A 19789-nucleotide genomic window follows, 5' to 3' on the forward strand; every position below is an offset into this window, starting at 1 on the left:
AAAAAAGCCTGGCCTTCTTTTTTTAACTTTTATTTTTCTACTTTGTTTTTATAACTTTTAAAGTTTTTTAACATAGCAATTTGCATAAGACGACAGTGGAACAAAAGCCGCCTTAACTTCTGGGGGTTCGAACCATGAACCTCCCACTGACAGAACACAGTATGAGGAATCTCACATTGCTTTTGCTTGTTTTCCTTGAGTGAGGGGCACCGTGCACGGTGGGGCACCACCAGCCGCGACTTTCTATTTCTCACGCCACCTTCTGCAATGTGGTTTACATGATCTCTCTCTCTCTCTCTCTCTCTCTCTCTCTCTCTCTCTCTCTCTCTCTCTCTCTCTCTCTCTCTCTCAGGGATCACAGTCTAGGGAGAATGCGACCGTAGGCTATGGTTGACTAGCGCCACTGTCTCAGTCACAGAGAGAGACATGCATGCCATCGTAGGCGCATTTATGCTGAGAGTGTAAATGCATATGTGGTGAAAAAATGAAAATGCCCTTTCAGACTTGAAGGAGTGTTTGAGCAGCGTACTTTAGATTTTTATAATTTCTTTAGTTAATTCATATTTAGTGTAACTTGTAGTTGTAGATATTTTTTTTCAATATTAATAAAGTAAAATATTTAGATTTAATTAGAATATTATCTTGTTTCCTATGTATTCGACCCGTACTCACCACAAAAGTGGAAAGTCGATTTTCCAAAGTTTTTATTGAAAAATATATTTTAAAAATACCATTGCAAAAGTACAACCACTTCTTGCAACTTTTTAAGAATACTGAAAAGCTATATTATCTCATTCTAAAGTTTATCGTTGGTACCTCCATCACGTAGTTGACGAATTTACTACATTTAAAATATGATTAAACATATTATTTCATGAATGTAATAAAATATGTGCATGAGAGGGCAAGGTAGTAGTTTATTATATGATCTTGAAACCAATATTCAAATTTGGTTTTACTAATGAGCTCAAGTTTATGTTGACCCCTTGAGTGATGACTCTAAAACGATATTAAGGGTTGCCTATAAGTCTAAAATTTGGCCCAAACGTTATAAAGTTAAAAAATTGCAAATAACAATTGAATGTAAAAGCAATTGCAATCCCCTTACCATGGCATGTACCATCAAGGCTAGAGCAAATCCCCCTACCATAAGTTGACCAAGAAGACTCGTACTTCTGATGACTTTGACTCAGCTCCACCAACTTATGGATATCCAAAGTAGGCTATAGTTGACCATGGTGTCAACTAGGTCCTACTCGCCCAAATGCGTGGACCCCAAGTCACCATTATATAAGATCCATTCCCTTTCATTCAGACCCTCCTAAGAAAAGGGATGAGTAGATGGATTTCCTTGTGCCATTTCTAGAAGCATATCCAGAGGTTCAATCACCAGACCTCCCTCTTGCCCTGCCAGGTGCTTTCATAGCTTACAAGAGGCCAACCATGGTAGGTCCAAACCCAAACCCAAACCCAAACCCAAACCTGAACATCAAGAGTTTAAACACTTATTTTTGTGGATGTCCCAAAAACATGTAAACCTTCTTTAATTAAAGACTTTTGATGTTACCATATTCCTGAATGGTCGTATACCAGGAGTGTTTAGTTAAAAGGAGATTCACACATTTTGGGGATATTCACAATAATGATATGAGAAGGTCTTATCATATTTGTGAAGGTAGTACGTTTGGGAGTGTTTAGTTAATGGAGGTTTGCACATTTTTTTGGATATTCACAAAAATTATCGTGTTTCTAACTTGATATTCATGATAAAAAACACTTTATTATTTTATATATTATGTTCATTTAAAAAATATATATTTTATGTATATTTTTAAATTTTATATAAACTGATTTTTTCAAAGATTTTCTCGAGAAAAACTTGCCTTTTCAAAATATTATGAGATTTTTCTTAGAATGAAATTTCTGACTATAATCACCACTTACTTTTCTCATCGGTTGTCAGGTAGCCTTTGTATTAGGGATGGACATCGGGCCAGTCCAATCTAAGGCCCATTAAAGCTCAACAGATATGATGCAGACCCAAGCACACAAAAGCTCGACCCGATTCTTCTTGACTACTAAACTGGACCGGTTGGGCCAAACTCAACTGAGAGATCATTTCACCATTGCTTGAACCCGACCCATTTACTAATCTGTACCCACATTTATCTGGCTTCAGACTGCAACATGACCGAATGGACCAACCCATACCCAACTACCCCGTCTGGTACCCAACCTGATTTTTTTTATGACGAGGAACCCTTACCAAAGCTGGCAAAATCCCCGGGTGGGGCCCCACGACCACCCTGCCTTACGTGGTATATGAACAATGCAAATGTGACTTTGTATCTACCATTAAGATATTTGGTGGGTGGGACCAAGTTGACATTGGAGTTAATAGTGTTTCCAACTTACAAGGTAATAGGGCCTGAATCTAGCCCGGACCGTTTACAACCCTGAGGGTCGCTTGGTAATTTCCTTGACAAGTCAAAATTCGCAAAGCATTTTAATTAAAACTGCGTGGAGGAAGGACAAGGCGTCTCTCTCTCTCTCTCTCTCTCTCTTGCAGGAATCAAGAGTTTTTTGACCGTCTGATTCAACCTCGTTGAGAAATCCATCACCATCAGCAGACCATCATCTTCAATGGGCCTCCTCATGCACTTTCTTCAACTACAAACTCAAACTCAGTATCATCGGAGGAGGAGGAGGAAAGAGAAATTGGGGAGCTTGGTGGTGAAACCATGGACGTCTCAAGCGTTTCCGGCGCGGGGAAGGGGACTTGGAAGCACGCCGCTTTCCATCTCGCCACGACGATCGCGACGCCGGCGGCGTACGCACCCCTGCCCTTCGCCCTCGCCTCCTTGGGTTGGCCTCTTGGTAAGAAGCATACCCCTTGATTATTAGCCATGAATCACAAGCACCAACTTGATGTTTTGCCTTTTTGTGGGAATTAGGAGTTTTTAGCTTGGTGAGTGCGACTCTGGTGACGTGGTACTCAAGCATCTTGATTGCCTCGTTGTGGGGATGGAATGGGGAGAAGCAAACGAGCTACCGGAAGCTCGCGTCCAGTATTTTCGGTTGGTAATTCTTGCTTTTTCTTGCAAATTGATTGTTTCTTGACACAATTTTTTCTGCTTCAAATTCAGAATCGGATCGAATGTGTTGACCTTTTGCGTGTTTTTAGAAGTAACCGTTGTTTCTCATACATTTTTATGGATGAGTTGTGTGTAACTTCTTTTGTTGGTGCACTTTGATCGTGTTTCTTTAGAGTTGTTGTGTACAGGGCCCTTTTTTTTCATGTAGTTTTAGTCGGAAATTGCTGAGCTGCCATCCCTTTCTCTTCCTTTCTCATCACAGAGGAAACAAATATCCCAGCATCATTGCCGAAAAGTGCCATGCTGGTACAAGTGGGCCCTAGTTTTTTCCACCACCTTCCTCTTTTCACGTGTAAATCTAAAGGCAAGTTTGAAAGCTAGAAGGATGTAGGAAAAGTGATGCAAACTGGAAATCATTGTTGAAAAGTGTCATGCTTGTACTAGTTTTTTCCACCACATTTCTCTTTTCAAGTGTAAATTTAGGGGCACTTTTGGAAGAAAAAAGAGATAGGAAAAGTGATGCAAAGTGGAAAATCTGAGAGTTTTTTTAAAAAGTACATGTTTTATAAGAAACATTAATCTGGGTGGAGAAATGTTTCCTACAATAGAAAATGGTGATTTACACTCTCCACCACCCTTCTCACAGCACCTCACCACATCTCAGCACTGTCACCACTGCCCACCATCTCACCTCCACCACCACCACCATCCATCTCACCACCACCACCACTTACCACCCATCAGCAATCCGGAATTTTTTTTCTCATGCTACACAAACAAGAGAAAACTTTTCATTTAAAAAAGTTATCGTATCAAAACTTTTCATAGGCAAAACTTTCTTTTCCTATCAGAGTTTTTCTCGCTTCCAAAGGTGCCCTAGGTCTGGGAAACGAGATGAGCAGCTCGTCTTTTGGCTAGGCTTGAAAATTTAGTTTGGCGAGCCGAGATACAAGTCAACTCATTTAGGTAAATGAGTAGAGCATGAGCATGGCAAGCTCAGCTGAGTCCCTTCATACCCCCCCTGTATGAAAGAACTTTTGTGGGAAAGATGAGCTGGGATGAGCTTTTAGAAATCTGTGCCCTTTCTCACGAAAGACCATTCCCTTGATAATGAAATAAATGGGCCCTTTCTCTGTGAAATTTTGATGTGCCAGAGTGCACTTTTCAAAAATATTTGGTGGTGATACTTATTTTATATAGCAGAGTTTTGTTAGCCATCTCTCTAAAGATTGACACAATTTTGTTGACTCCATTGTCTTTTTTATTAGGTTTTAGGCATGAAAGTTTTGGTTTTTATAGTGGATTGCTTCTTTTGTCAAGGGCGCTGGGGATATTGGGCTGTGGCTTTCTTTCAGCAGGTGGCTTCCTTGGGCAATAACATTGCTATACATATAGCTGCTGGCAGTAGCCTGAAGGTTAGTAATAATAAGTTTTGATGTTGAAGCAAAGGATGATTTCATCTTCATGTGATGTGAAGAAAGACATTGAATGTTTGAACTACTGCAAATAAAACAACCCCTTATGACCCAACAATTGATAACAAGTAGATAGATCCTTGTTGCTGTTATGGCGAAGTCAGGCTGGTGTTTAGGATTTTTCCCCTGTAGTTGTTCAAATAGATCCGGGAAGTTATTTTGTGTGTGTGTGTGTGATGGATTGCATCCAACTAAGAAAAATTGAATTGGAAGCAATCTGAAAGGAGTTGTGATATCACCACATCTGTTGTATTTGTGCAGGCAGTTTACAAGTATTATCACAAGAATGGCACCCTGACGTTGCAGGATTTCATCATATTTTTCGGTGCCTTTGAGCTACTTCTATCACAACTACCTGATATCCATTCATTGCGGTTGGTTAATGCAGTTTGCACGTTCAGTACCATTGGCTTTGCTGCTACAACCATTGGCGTGACTATATATAATGGTGAGCTACTGTTACTTTATCCTCATTGGTAGGTCTCTTTATGACTTCTAAGTTTAATACGTACACAGCTGCAGCCATTTGAATTGCAGATTTAGGTGGTTAAGAACCATCATGATCGTTACAGTTTGTTAATTTCATATTATACAGTTAATGAGCATGCTTAAGCTATAGCTGATAAAAACAATCTTGGCATTAGATTGAGATGAAAACACAACACCTTCATGGTTATGAATTGGATACTTATTTGTAGGAACAAAGATAGAACGTAGCTCAGTTAGCCACCAGTTACAAGGGGATACATCAAACAAGATATTTAGGGCCTTTAATGCCTTGGGGGCAATTGCTTTTTCATTTGGAGATGCAATGCTTCCAGAAATACAGGTTTGATTAACTTCTTGATTTCAACTTTATTACTTTTCTTCTCATATGTTTCTCTTAATCAACTGATAGTAATAAATATGCATGAACTATATAAAAAATTGAAACTGAAGAATTTGTTTGTATTCACAGTTCATACTGTTCATTAACTTCGTTCTCTTATCAGAGTACCTTACGGGAACCTGTGAAGATGAATATGTATAAAAGTGTATTGCTTGCTTATGGAGTTATCATCTTATCTTATTGGCAAGTAGCTTTTACTGGTTATTGGGCGTTTGGATCTGGAGTTCAGCCTTATATTTTAGCTTCACTTACAACTCCAGAATGGACAGTTGTAATGGCAAATATATTTGCTGTCATACAAATATCAGGATGCTTCCAGGTATACTAGCATGTGTTGGATCATGTCTTATTACTAAGTTGTTGTTTGTGTGACCTTTGTTTAGTTCGATTTCATTAAATAGTGATAAGTAAATATTGATCACCTTGTGCATTCGATATTGAAACTTTTTGGAAGTGTAGAATTTGTGTTTCTATGTTTTTCTTCTCATCCTTGCTGCCACATTTTAAATTCTCAGCTTCTGTTCTTGTGAATAAGCTTCACCACTTCAGTGATTCTGCATTGTAAAATCATTCCCTGTTCTACATCTATTCCTGTTACAGATATATTGCAGACCAACATATGCCTACTTTGAGGAAAAAATGCAACATGAAAACATATACAGCAAGCCCAATTGGCGAAAACATGTGGTGCGGCTTGTTTTCACCTCAATTTACATGGTTCTGATTACTACTATTTCAGCTGCAATGCCGTTCTTTGGGGACTTTGTAGCAATCTGCGGTGCTGTTGGGTTCACTCCATTAGACTTTGTATTCCCTGCTTTGCTTTTCATAAAAGCTGCAAAGGTGCCAAAGAATGTGGTGTTTGTCCATTTGCTCCGATTCTTCAATTATTCCATTGCTATCTTGTTTTCTGCTGTTGCAATACTGGGTTGCATTGGTGCAACAAGATCTATTGTCAAAGATGTCAAGACTTATAAGTTCTTCTATGACATGTAAAAGGCTTTGCAATTTATACTGAAGAGGACATTGATGATCTGTTGGACTATCAAGTTTATCTTGCTAATGCTAAATCTCATTCTTTTAAATTGGTATATGCTACAAATCAAACCTATTAGAAGTTGACAGATGATATCCTTTGTCACACAGACACGCTATTTTTGGCCATGTATTGTGACACGGCACGACACATGAAACTCCCATGATACGCACAGTAAATAATTTATTAACATATGGTAAATTTTATTAGTTATTTATAATAGCTTCAATTTATATATAAAAATATCAAAAAATAATAATCAAGTAAATAATGAAAAATTCTGTGTCCGCGTAGTTAATATCACTTCTTTAGATTGCATAATTTAGGCTCCCATTTTGGGAGCCGGTGTTGGAACTGAGATAAGATATATGGTGAGTGAAAAAAAGGGGTGATGAGAGTAGAGTCATCAACTATATCCTTTTTTTAAGATGTTTTTGAAATGGGGGTATGGGAGGCCATCTTCACTCCCATCTCCAAAACTGGTACTACAAAATAGAGGTGGCAAAATCTGACCCGACCCGCCAACCCGCTTCTTAGCCGGGTTAGGGTTTAGCTTAAATGGGTTCGTGTCGTAAACGGGTCGACCCGCCTAACCCATTTATTAAACGGGTCGTGTTCGTGTTAGGGGTATGTCAACCCGCCAACCCATTTGACCTGTTTAATAAACGGGTTAGGCGGGCGGGTCAACCCGTTTACACGAACCCATCAACCCGCAACCCATATATATATATATATATATATATATATATATATATATATATATATATATATATATATATATATAAACTTATCTATGTCTATGTTATCGGGTCGACCCGTTTAATAAACGGGGTCGACGTGTTGTGTCGGGTTACCCGTTTAATAAATGGGTCGTGTTCGTGTTTGCCACATCCGACCCGTTTAATAAACGGGTCGTGTTCATGTTGAGGTATTCTGACCCGCCGACCCAACCCGATTGCCACCCCTACTACCAAACAGCAAGGGGTAGGGGATTCAGTGAATCCTCATGTCTCTTCCCATCTCCATCTCAAATACAGGTCCCAAACAGAGCCTTAGTCATTCTCAGCATCATCCGTGGCTGTTAGGCAGGACCAGGCCTGCAGCAGTAGAACCATGTAAACCACACTTTTCTGTTGTGCACTGGGTTAGTGGCTAGGGCTGCAACTTATAGGATATAATCGGATATCTAATATGAATCCCATACATTATTTTTTTATTTTAGATCTTTACAATAAGATCTGAATGTGGATTCAAGTCAGATTTGAGTCAGTATTTTAGGTCAGATCTAAGTCAGATACAAGATCTGGTCAAGTTTCAATTTTAACATGTAAATGACCTTGTTTTTATTGCTTTTTACCTGGTCCAGCAATTAGCACATATATTACCGATCTGGAGTCAACTCTACCATATCGGATCAAAGTGAGATCCTGATCTACACCATACATTTCTTACTTGGATTTGGATCTAATAAAATCTGATCCATTTTTGGGAAAATGCCTGCAGCAAACCATGAATGTTTTTCTGATATTTACACGGAGAAACCACCCCCAGGTTCAGAGATCTAGCTGTGCTGACTCTGTCTGCCGTACTTAAGATCACTCCTGACAGCGTAAAACTTCATGAGCTTACCCTTTGCCCACAAGGAGATCACGCTTCGGCTTGCACATCTCTCTCTCTCTCGGCCTGTGGCAACGATGCTTCTTGGTAAATTTCCAAATCCAGAACCATGTAACGCGTGTGCTCAATAACTGACACAATGAAACATATGACACCGGGAATGAATAATTCCCTAGTCACGTAGCTACAAAAATCTTGGGTAATTTACACATAGGGCCCAACCACATTGCAAATTTACGTTTAGTCACCTCAATCTTCATAAGATAAATCCCTACCTTTTTAAGAAATTGCTCAGATGACTGCATGAGTTACCAGTTATGTTACCTAACTCTGATTAACTCTTTAAAATAATACTTCTAACCTTTCTCTCTTTTTTAATTATTAATGTCACTTGTTTAGCCCCCATTTTTGCAGCTACAGTTATGGTAAATAAGTAACTTCAAAGGGTGAAAGTAACACAGGAAGCCAACCGAGGAACTTTTGAAAAAGTGAATCAATTTCTTTAAATATTTGAAACGTGCAGTGTGCAAACATAAATTCACCATACATTAGGCACTTATTTAAATTATACTAAAATCTTGTAAAAATATTTGACAAAAAATAACAATTACAACAACAAACAAAAGGGTGCGTAAATATTGCAATATTGCAACTAACTGGAGAAACAAACGTTGGCCTGCATTTTACATCTTTGCAAGTTGCAGAAGACATGTATACATGGTTACATGGAGATGAGTACTACACAAAACCCAGATTCCTGCACATCCGGCAGCTGCGGGACAAATATGCCAGATACACATTATATGCTGTCTTGGTTGAACCAACACAAACGTGGTATTTCTTCCCATGAAATAACATGATTGAGGTATGATTTCTTCATGAACAAGGACCTGATCCTTCATAGCCAGCAGACGACAGGCTTAGCCCCTTAGAACTACAGTTCCTCACATAGGACTGATTCCATGGAAAAATAGTAGTTAAAACTAGGAAGATTTACCATTAGTAAAGGTGGAAATGTGAGAAGATAGAATGAAAAGTAGCATAAAGGGCAGAGGAAATAGAAGCCTGAATCATACCAAGAGACACAAATTTGGGCTTGCCCATATTGCTAAGTACGGATGCAAGACACTTGATTTTCCCATGTGAGCGCTAATGTCATGGAAGCAAGTCATTGGCAGAAAGGAACATTATTGACAAATATGCCCCAGTACCTTGTCAAAAAACATTCAACAATGAGTGTAAATTTGCACAAAACTGGGAGGAAAAGTCATTTTCATGTAGGAATCGAAAGATGGAAAAGGAATTTGTCAAAAGATTTAAGAAACATTGGAAATTAAGATAAAATGGGTTTGTTAAATGTTAAAATTTGTGTCATCGAATTCTTCGTTTGCAATATTTTGACTTAAAAAGGTAGATAACTCTATCAAACCAGAAAGGATTTGGTATAACGCCACTTCACGCCTACGAGTCCACAAGAGACGGCCATCTAAGCATTGTTCTTGTTCTTTATGCTTAAAAGTAATAAAAGCATAACAGATATGGACAAGAAACAACTCTGACCTGCAATTTCTTCTCAATCATGCAATTTTGTTTCTCCCCCTTCTGCAATCTCAGAAGATTGTTCATCATGTTCCATAAAGGAATTAATGTCGGATTCCTTAAGGTTGTCAAGTGCATCTAGATCTTCATCAATCTGATGGGTCTCAAGATATGCTTCCTCTCCTTCATCCTTTCAAAAGAGAAGGGAGATTTATGGATGGTTATATTTCCATGGAACCTGCAACTGGTCAGTTTCTGTTTCTTAAGAGACACATTACCTCTGTATCTTCATCATTTGAAGAATATGATGTATCAATCCTTGCATATAGCTCCTCATCTCCATGTTCCTTGATATTTTCCATTTGATCCTGAAATAGGATAGCACACAGGTGAATGAATCACATCAGGCTTAGTTCTTACACTTAGGGCGTCATTGTTATGTTTTCTTTCTATGATTGCATCCTTGAAAACAAAAATGGAGCACATACTAGCTCAGACTGTAATGTCTCCACCCTTTTCTGCAGATTCGAAATATGAGTTTGGATTGCCTGTCGGGAGAAAACCAACATAAACAGAATCAGCTCATGACATAATATAGCATTTATACAAAGCAATTACTTGGCTGTATATGGCTAAGACAAGACTAAATATGAGTGCTTGTTTTCATGCAATGGTGACGGCACCTGCTGTCTCTGAAGCTCTATTGAGCGAGCTAAAGCCTTGCGCTTTGTCAAAAGATTCTTAGGCCTCAAAGTAGGAGGCCTTTTATAATCCTTTCCTCGGTAAACAATTATAGCATATCCTTTGGATATCTTATCCACAGACACTAATATGCCTCCACTTTCTGCCTCAAGAGACAATGCTATGTTCTTCACTTCTCCAAAATTCTTTGCTTTGACAATTATTTTAACTAGCTCCCTATATTTCCAGTGCAGGTGCATGTTTTCAACTGTGCCATCAAAAACTCCCCGCCTGCCTGCAAATTAAACCACAATCATGTCAAAACTTCCTATTCAAGTCATAAACAACAAGGGAAGGGATGCTTTCCAAGTGAGTAGATGATTGACCCAGTAATAGGAAAGCTTTCATTCTGAGGCCAAGTTTTCGAAACATGAACCGCTCCTCATCTGTGATGCTTTCGGGATCAGCCGAAACCTCTGCCGGTTTCAAAAATTCTTCTACTTTAGCTAATGCCTTCTCTGCTTTCAGTAGTTTACGCTGGGCCTGTTTTTCAAGAGCAAGAGACATTCACAGTACAATTTTCATCAAGATGCTCATATATGTAATCAAAAGCATTAGGCAATGTCTACTAATTGGGCCTCACACAGCCACCTGGAACAGTAATGCAGTGAAAATTTGCAAAAAACAAAAGAAAAAATGAGAATAAGAAAATGCCTCGGAGGTCACATGGCTTGCCTTGGTCACCTACTTTGCATGGCAACTAGAACAGCATCATAGTTGCCAGCCAATGCCTATGTTTCTTAGGTTCACTGAGCAAGTCCTAGTTGTGCCTTCACTACATAAATGCTAATCAGTTTCATAGATAGCACTGAAGTACCACAAAACTAAATCAATAGCACACCATTTAATTAGCTTTTCCACATGAAGCTGTTTACTTCATTCCTTGTATTATTTTGCATATACCTGTGAGACCATACAGGCAATTCATTTACAGGAATAAAAGTATATGAACTTTTTCTAGATTTCTACAAGAAGTAAAAAAAAGGAAAACTGAAAGAAAACAAGGTACTTTATAATGTTTATTTGGAAGAACCAAAAGTACAGAAGACATAATATAAACACAAGGGGTGACTGCAGTTCCTTTGCCAGATCAAAAGAAGGTACAACTAAGCTTTGATCCATCAAAAGAGGATCACGGTAATGCATGCAAGGTCATGCTAGAGGAATTTACAGGCTGACAGAGGGAGTCGGACTGCTCAACAGTAATTTTTGCAGACAACCTGAAGCTGAATTTAGTTAATCATGTGCATTTAGGTTGGCATGAGCAACCAATAAGATCATGATTGTCCGTCGCAAGATGACAAAAGAAGTTCATCTTCTAGCTTCTTTCCTCAATCATCCATGAACCATTCATGATAGATCTGAAGATAATTTGTGGTTAACCAGAAAATTTTCAATAGAGTTGGTTCAAAATCTTGACTAAGCAAGAAGTTATTAGTTCAACTGAAGCCTAGAGGGAGTAAATATGGCAGTCAAAAATGTTCAAACCAGTTAAGTTGACAAAAAAGCAATCCACATGTCAAGCCCCATCAGTTTTTCAAAGTGTTGGCAAAGAAACTCAAGAGAGGTTCTGCTACTTTTACAAAAGCTACATACTTTCTCATCTCTCAGCACATTTTGGTAGTTAGCAGAAGATAATTAGCATCAGGTCTTGATTCTAAGGGTGTTTCATTAATTTTGGAAAGTGATAGTTGGACCTTCAGGCAAAATCATGAAGGTTGACTCAACCAGGTGAAGAACAGTCTGGAGAAAGCCATGGTAGTTTGATAAATGGCAGTAGGAGCACTTAGTTCACACAATCAAAGTGGATACTCTTAAACTTACCAAAGCCATTTTGATCTCAAGTTTCCTCATTAAATCAGCATGCCTTGCCTTTTCTGCATCCCTCAGCATCATATCTCTGTGTTTTTCATCCAGTTTCTTTCCCCAACGAGCATTGGCTTCAAGTGTTTCGCTCAGCGTACCAGCAGTATGAGGCTCTCCATTTGGCTGTACATCTGAGACAACTGAGAGGGAAGTTTTTGACCGTGCCTTTTCCTCTTCATCTTGTAGGGCCTTTGCCAATCTTTCCCTCTCCAATAACGCTTCTGTTACTTCAGCAGACAAAAAGTCCTTACCTCTGTAGAAGACAATGTAGTCCTTGTTTCTAGAGAGGAGTGTGCCTCCTGTCAGAATCTGCATTTGGACAAAGTACAATATATTCAACGGAGAACAATATTGAAAGCCTTTTTCATCTGAAACAATACAAAGACACTGATGCAACACACACACACACACACACACACACACACACACACACACACACTTATCAAAGAATGCATTCATCAGGACCTTGTAAAAATCATAGTTGCATGTCTTTTGCTTAACTGAACCAATAAATACAAAGACGCTGATGCAACACACACACACACACACACACACACACACACACACACACACACACACACACACATGTATCAAAGAATGCATTCATCAGGACCCTGTGAAAATCATAGTTGCATGTCTTGTGCTTAACCGAACCTATACATGTGTTTGTTATAGTTTACTTAGCAGAAAACATGCACATTTTTCATGCTCAGATGTGTTTTTCAGTGGCAAAAGATCAGTGGCTCATATTGTACTAAAACTTGAGGACAAAAGATTCAACTTTTCTCTTTAAATCAATTTGATCTAAATCATGCTTTTGAGTAATGGGTTCAAATTAAGCAAAAAATACCTGCTACTACAACTTCTGCAAGGTCCTAACAAGCACATTCCTCTCTCTCTCTCTCTCTCTCTCTCTCTCTCTCTCTCTCTCTATATATATATATATATATATATATATATATATATATATATATATATATATATATATATTTGTGTGTGTGTGTGTGTGTGTGTGCCTTCTGTGCCATTGTGTGTGCATATGCATGTGTATACGTTAAGGATGGCAGTGGACCAGGGGAAACGGGGCCCCGCCCCACCCTGTTTGGATCGGGGATGGAGGATATGAAACAGGGAATGAACTGGGGATGGAAGTTAAAATCAAAACCTGTGCAGGGATGGAGGCGGCGATGGACTTACTCTTGCCCCCACCCCGTCCTGTCCCCGATCTCCATTAAGGAAATTATTATTATAATCTTATACATATTATAAAATCATATATATATATATATATATATATATAACCTTAACATAAAACCCTTTCTTGAATCTCTCCTCTCTCCTTTCTCTCTTTTCCTTAACGAGCCACGCGAGTTCCCATTTCTCTCCTCTCCTTCCTCTAATGGCAGAAGGTTGAAGCGGTGGAAGGACCGGGGAAACGGGGCCCCGCCCCATTTATACTCGAGATGGAAGACATGAAACAGGGAATGGACCGGGGATGGAGGTTAAAATCAAAACCCGTACGGGGATGGAGGAAATTTTTTTGAGACGGGGCGGGGGTGGAGACCTTGTCTCCTGCCCCAGTCCACTGCCATCCCTAGTATACGTTGAGAGAGGGAGAGAGAGAGAGAGAGAGAGAGAGAGAGAGAGAGAGAGAGAGAGAGAGAGATGAATGTACACCATTCTTAGTTGTCAAAGATGGTGCCTAGGCACCACCTAGGTGGCCTAGGTGACCTAGGCGCAGCCCCACTGCTTGGTCGACCAAGTCTGGGCAGTAGGTCTCTATATTGCTGCCTAGGCTGTCACCGTCTAGGCTTTTTTTTTTGAAGTTTTTTTTTTGAAGATCTTTTTTTTGTTTTGAAGACATATCATTTGTTTTTTTCTTCAAGGAGGAGAAGAAGAAGAAGAGAAGACATTTATTCATCTATTGCTTGTATTATGTTTATTGTTGAGAAGAAGAAGAAATTATTTGTCTATTGCTTGCATTATGTCTATTGTTGAGAAGAAGAAAAAATACATTATTTGTCTATTGTTTGTATTATGTCTATTGTTGTTGTTAATTTTTTTGTATACATGATTTTATTTTTTGTGTATTGTTCATTCACATTGTTAGTTGCATGGTTTGTTTATTCAATTGTTAATTTATTTGTAATTTGTTTGAGTAGGTTAAGGTTATGTAATATAATTGTTTTATAATGTTCAACAACATATTATTTGTCTATTGCTTATTATTGATTGATTTTATGTTGTATACATGTTTCTTATTATGTTTTTTTTTTGTTTTGTTTTTTTTGAGTACCGACTAGGCTGCCTAGGCCCCGACTAGGCTGCCTAGGCCCCGCCTAGGCCTTTTTAGGGGCTCACCGCCTAGGCTCCGCCTAGCGCCTATGACAACTAAGACAACATTATGCATCTACGTTTTATTTGGGACATCCAAAAAACATGGACTATTTTCCATTTAGATACTGCAAGATTGAAGCAAGTGCATGACCAAGAGCTAGACTAACACAACTTGGCCGCAAAGTAGATTTGATCATATGACCCATTGATTTTTACCAAACCAACCCAGACTGTCAATAGATTGTGTTAAACACATCCAAAAGGCTAGGCCTAACATTTGATGATCAAAGATATAAAATTGGGGCGTGCATGTGTGTGTAGAGAGAGAAGTGCACAAAAAAATTACTGATGCTTCCCATACTAAAATCATGGTGACAGTAATTTCAGATTTGGCAGAAATACCCAAATCATTTATCGCAATGGCCGGTATAGCCATAGCAGTTACTATGATAAAAAAAACTCTAACCTGAGGAAAGCAGAAAGCAAGAGACAAGTATTCAAAATTAAGTAAGCCATGAATCTTATAACAATGGTACCATTAAACAGGATGTAAATATTTGTCATTCTCAATTTGCTTAAGCAAGACTTTGTAGCCTAAAAAGAAGACCAGCCATAACACATTAACATGCTTAAGTTATGTTGAACAGGTTTAAAAGCCTCAATGCTACCTCTGATAAGATGATACTCATATAGGATGATCACCTTAATATCTTCAGCCATTCTCTCACTACAAGTAACCTGAACACCACGCTTCAGAGCAATCTTTGCAATAGAGCTTTTCTCCCATAGCTTCACCATAGCCACAGCCACGCCTTGATGTTGCCTACTTCTCCCTATAGAAGGAAAATAACGGATTGCCAGGTAGGGTAAACACAGATACCTATGCAAAACTCAAATGGGTGAAAAATCATATGCAAAGCCATACCTAATGCAAAATGAGGAGGCAATGCCCTAGCAAGTCTCCGAAGAGATGTCATTTCTGTGTTTCCAAGATGAGGTTTGACCCCATATGGAAGAAGCCTAAAAGGGGGTTTGTAGCCAGGAACCACACCAGGGAGAAGATCTGCATCAACAGGTAATGGATCACAGCCAGGCCAGTCCGTAAACCGTGGACCTAGACCATCCAAAAGCTTGTCTACTTCATGTTCGTATTTGACTTCCTTAGAAGATTCTGAAAGATTTTCCTCCTCATTAGTGGTTGCAGTGTTTGCATGTGATGCCTGCCTGTTACCAACCAAATAATTTTTCATTGAACTCTTGTCTGCCTTATCAGAAGTTAGATTAAGTGAGTTGGGACCAATTCTGTGATTGTTCCATGTTTGTTGATTATCTGATTGCTTAGAAGGAATCTCATAGTTCACCCCCCTATATAATGAAACAGAGCTCCCAGACCTCCATATCACCATTCCTCCAGTCTTCCTCTGATAAGCACAAAAGAAAAGTCAGTTAGTGTGAATATGTAAAAAGCTTTATGATTTACCAAGCAGAACTAATCCTGAATTGCATAAAGCATAGTTGGCAAACCTGGCGAGTAGACCCGGATCGGACCCCAACTGGGTCACAATTCAGGACTGCTGATCCAACCCATAAAATATATATTTTTATCATGTATTTTGTTATTTTAATGCATAATTCTTATATAAAGTCACTTTTTATGAAGAATCCAATATTGTTCAAATTCAAAATGTTAATAATCATGTATAATTATATGTTTTTGTAACTTATCTATTTGACATATTAGCTTGAAGTTGAGTTATTTCCATGTCTTAGACATGTGCTTAGACTATAAAATATAGAGTCCTGACTCGTCTGAGTCACCGAGTCAACCCGCTGACTCAGTGACCCAGTAGGGGGTCCAATCCGAGCCCGAGTCATGAGTTTGCCAACTATGGCAAAAAGTAACTGATACATTGAAGTGTATAACATGCAAAAGTTACGATCAGCTAACATATGTTGACAACTTAAAAGTGATCTGATACAAGTCAATTCAGCAAGTATATGCATCTTGGATGTGATTCTGAAACAAACAGCAATTTAAAGAAAAAATGAAAGGAATAAAAATAGCAGTTAAAGAAAATACAAACAAGTGGCAGCAATTGAGGAAAAAAGGAGATATTAATCTCTTCTCTAAGAAAGGAATGTTTATCAAGCCAACAGGATTGACACTCATTAAGGACAGTTGGTGCACATGCCAGTTCTCTACAATGGCAAGTGTTCCCTTATTTAACTTGTCAAATCATTCAGCATAGCAATACTGGAAGAAGAAACAGATGATGGGCTTTTCCTTTAATTCTCCTTGTTCATTTGGATTTATTATGCTTTCTTCTATGATGGTCGGTGTATACTTGCTTGACGGCTCAGCTACAGAGGAATGTACATGCTTTTAAGGTGCACACGATATTTCTGCACACATCTAGTTCATCATTTCAGAGAAGATCTTTCAGGCCAACATCAAATGGATGTTGAAAATAAACTATCACTGAAATGGCCAAGGATGTAATACTTCTAAGTGTTGCTCTTGTTGGATCTCACCATCTCTAATCTTGAAAGAAAATTCACTAGGCTCTTGAACAAAAAGTCTGTAGAAGATTATATAAATAATCCTGTTTTATACAAGCCATAATTTCATCTAAAAAATACATATGGAAGAATTTCTTTTTCTCCAAACTCTTACCATAAGCACTTAGTTGCACAATATGCACAGGCTTCAAGATGTTCACACTAAACCCCCTCCAGAAAATGAGACCCAGAAGTCATAATCAAAGGTTTTCAGAAAATAAAACTACAGTAGAAGAACAATATACTAAAGTTTCGTAGTCCATGTCCAATATATGTTGACGCTCTAACTTTCGAGCCTAACCCACTCGCCAGGACCTGCAACTGCTGGGCCAACAAGCCTTATGTTTTATGCTATCTTTCATTTCTGGAATTTCCGAGTTAGGAAAACCTAAGTTGCTTGTCCCTGACATATGTACCAACGATCTTAGTATTACTATAATGTCAGCGTGCTAAACTTTGAAATCAGGCAGTAGTTCATTAAAACATGCCTACCACACGTATCCACAGAAAAACTAGCAATTTAACATGCAGTAAAGAGTGGAAATTTGTATTGCAGTAGAATATAGGAAAAAAATGAAACCGATTCGAGGAAATAGGAAACACTTGACCAGTGAAGCAATCTTTCTTAAGAACACTAAATTCTTTCCAATCTATAAAACCATTTTTTGGATATGCAAACTGGGCAATCTAGCATCAATAAGTAACCTATTACTTAATTGCCACCACCACCACCATCATCGTCATCAGGCCTTATCTGATCTACATGGGATAGGATCTAACAGTCTCATTTCCCCTTCCCCATTCATTCATAATTCACGCTCCCATTGAATGGGAGAACATCAATTAACTGCAGCTAGTTGAAGTATCAAACACATAAGCATTCCTAGGCATTACAAATTCTAATGGATGAAGTGGGAGAGCAAATAAATGGATACATGACAAACCACCAGGAAAACACTCACCTCCAAGATTTCATGCATCCTCTTCATGTTAAGTGCAGGTGCTCCCTCACATTTGATCCTGACCACCTCCGATTTATTCCATTTCTCATGAATTGCTTCCACAATCTCCCGGGTAACCCCCGCCCCGCCAATCTTCGTCTTCCCCTTCGTCCGAATGGCCAAATGCCTCAGCCTCCGCAACTCGGTTTCGGGAAGCGTTAACTCCGCGAATGAGGTTCTGCTCCTTCTCTTCCTAGCCAAGCTCCTTTCTTCCAATTCCTTCTGGGACCGATTCTCCCACGGAAACCGCGTTTCCCCATCGTCGTCCCCGAAGCCTCGGGCGGCCAACGGAGATTCCATAGAGAACCCGCCTCTCGAATTCGGCAGAACGCCCGGTTCAACATAGAAAATGTCTTCGACCGAGCCCTTCTCTGGGCGTCTCTCCTCGCTCGGTTCGAGCTTCGAGCGGGCCGGCTGATCAATATAGCCGAATTTCTTCAACTTCTCCACAATTCTATCCATGGTGCCGCCCCTATCTCCCTCCAAATCGTACCCCAAATCTCCACCACCCTCCTCTTCTTCACTGGAGACCTCACCATCTCCGTAGTCCAATACAGGTTGGGGTTTCTTTGGAAGATTGGTATCTCCCCATTTCTCAAACCACCCATTGTTGGTGCCCAATTTTCTCACACTAGAACGGTTTTGAAGCGTTTGGGGTCTCGAAGAATACAACCCATCGTTTTTCCTAGATGGGTTTTCCTTAGTGGCCTCTGAATCGACGGAATTGTAGGAAAACCGACACAAAGAAGAGGAGAAATGGAGTTCTCTTCGAGGTGGGTGCGTTAGTCCATACCTGAAGAGCAATGGGGTTGTTGGGTAGAGAGGCCGAGTGGATGAAAACGCCATCAGTGGACTACAAACACGAAAGCGGGCAAGAAATTCGTGGAAACAGAGATATTCATAAAAATCAACGCCAAAGAATCAGGATTTCGAATACCGGAGAGGAGGGAGAAACAATCTCAAGTGTTGCTGCAAGAGCAAAAGAGAGAGAGAGAGAGAGAGAGAGAGAGAGAGAGAGAGAGAGAAATATCATCTCTGGTCCAACTCTAACTCTTCCTGCTCGTAGGGATGTCACAGATATGATTATGGATCGGATATCCGACATGACCGGATCCGTTTTAGTTGGATACGTTGATCTAAGGAGCAGCATGACCTAGCCGTATCCGACCGGTTAATTGCATCCACAGACAGAGGATCTATCTTTTTTCTTCTTTTTTAACTTAAAACTCCGAGGCTAGGACCCCTGCCCCGGGCCTAAGCTACTCATTGGCTTGGGCAGAGGGGCGACGCCCATGAGAATCGAATCTTGACAGACGGTCTAGCAGCCAATGCCAATGCCCCACCCCAGTACGCCACCCCATTGTTTTAAGTTTTTTTATAATCACCTCTATCTTATTGACTATGTTACAGGGACACTTCATTTTGGTAGCGTGTCTTTCATGATATCAGTGAACATACTTGGACATGTAGACACTGACACTGACACCGATACATACGACCAATATTTTAATGTTTTTAATGATTTTAAGTATTATTTCAATAAAAAAATATCTTTTCACATTAAAATATCAAAAAAATAGTTATAAATTAAAAATAAAAAAAAATTGGTCCTGGTGTCTTACTATTTTTTTTAC

The 19789-nt window shown here is 39.2% G+C and overlaps 2 protein-coding genes across 3 annotated transcripts; one reads left to right on the forward strand and one right to left on the reverse strand.

Moving 5' to 3' along the window:
- The first annotated feature begins 1341 nt into the window (after positions 1-1341).
- LOC149831538 (GABA transporter 1-like) lies at positions 1342-6531 on the forward strand. Its single transcript, XM_090013038.1, has 9 exons — positions 1342-1446; positions 2361-2418; positions 2689-2877; positions 2955-3076; positions 4466-4510; positions 4832-5018; positions 5269-5399; positions 5587-5778; positions 6060-6531. The coding sequence occupies exons 1-9, from the start codon at positions 1342-1344 to the stop codon at positions 6453-6455; spliced, it is 1425 nt and encodes a 474-aa protein (XP_089869164.1). The 3' UTR covers positions 6456-6531.
- A 2122-nt stretch (positions 6532-8653) lies between these two features.
- On the reverse strand, positions 8654-19197 carry LOC149831539 (CRM-domain containing factor CFM3, chloroplastic/mitochondrial-like). Of its 2 annotated transcripts, none has more exons than XM_090013948.1 (11): positions 18117-19197; positions 15521-16016; positions 15298-15428; positions 12217-12567; positions 10719-10875; positions 10335-10627; positions 10140-10199; positions 9930-10019; positions 9673-9841; positions 9189-9323; positions 8654-9066 (listed from the first exon to the last, which is right to left on the reverse strand). In XM_090013948.1, the coding sequence occupies exons 1-9, from the start codon at positions 18999-19001 to the stop codon at positions 9686-9688; spliced, it is 2619 nt and encodes an 872-aa protein (XP_089870074.1). In that variant the 5' UTR covers positions 19002-19197; the 3' UTR covers positions 8654-9066; positions 9189-9323; positions 9673-9685. The 2 variants fall into 2 exon arrangements, with proteins under 2 accessions (XP_089870074.1, XP_089870075.1); XM_090013949.1 differs by having other exon boundaries at positions 8933-9066; positions 9189-9261.
- Positions 19198-19789: the final 592 nt, after the last annotated feature.

Source organism: Nuphar pumila, chromosome 7 (genome assembly GCF_984573655.1).
Source record: "Nuphar pumila chromosome 7, dmNupPumi1.hap1.1, whole genome shotgun sequence".
Lineage (NCBI taxonomy): Eukaryota > Viridiplantae > Streptophyta > Magnoliopsida > Nymphaeales > Nymphaeaceae > Nuphar > Nuphar pumila.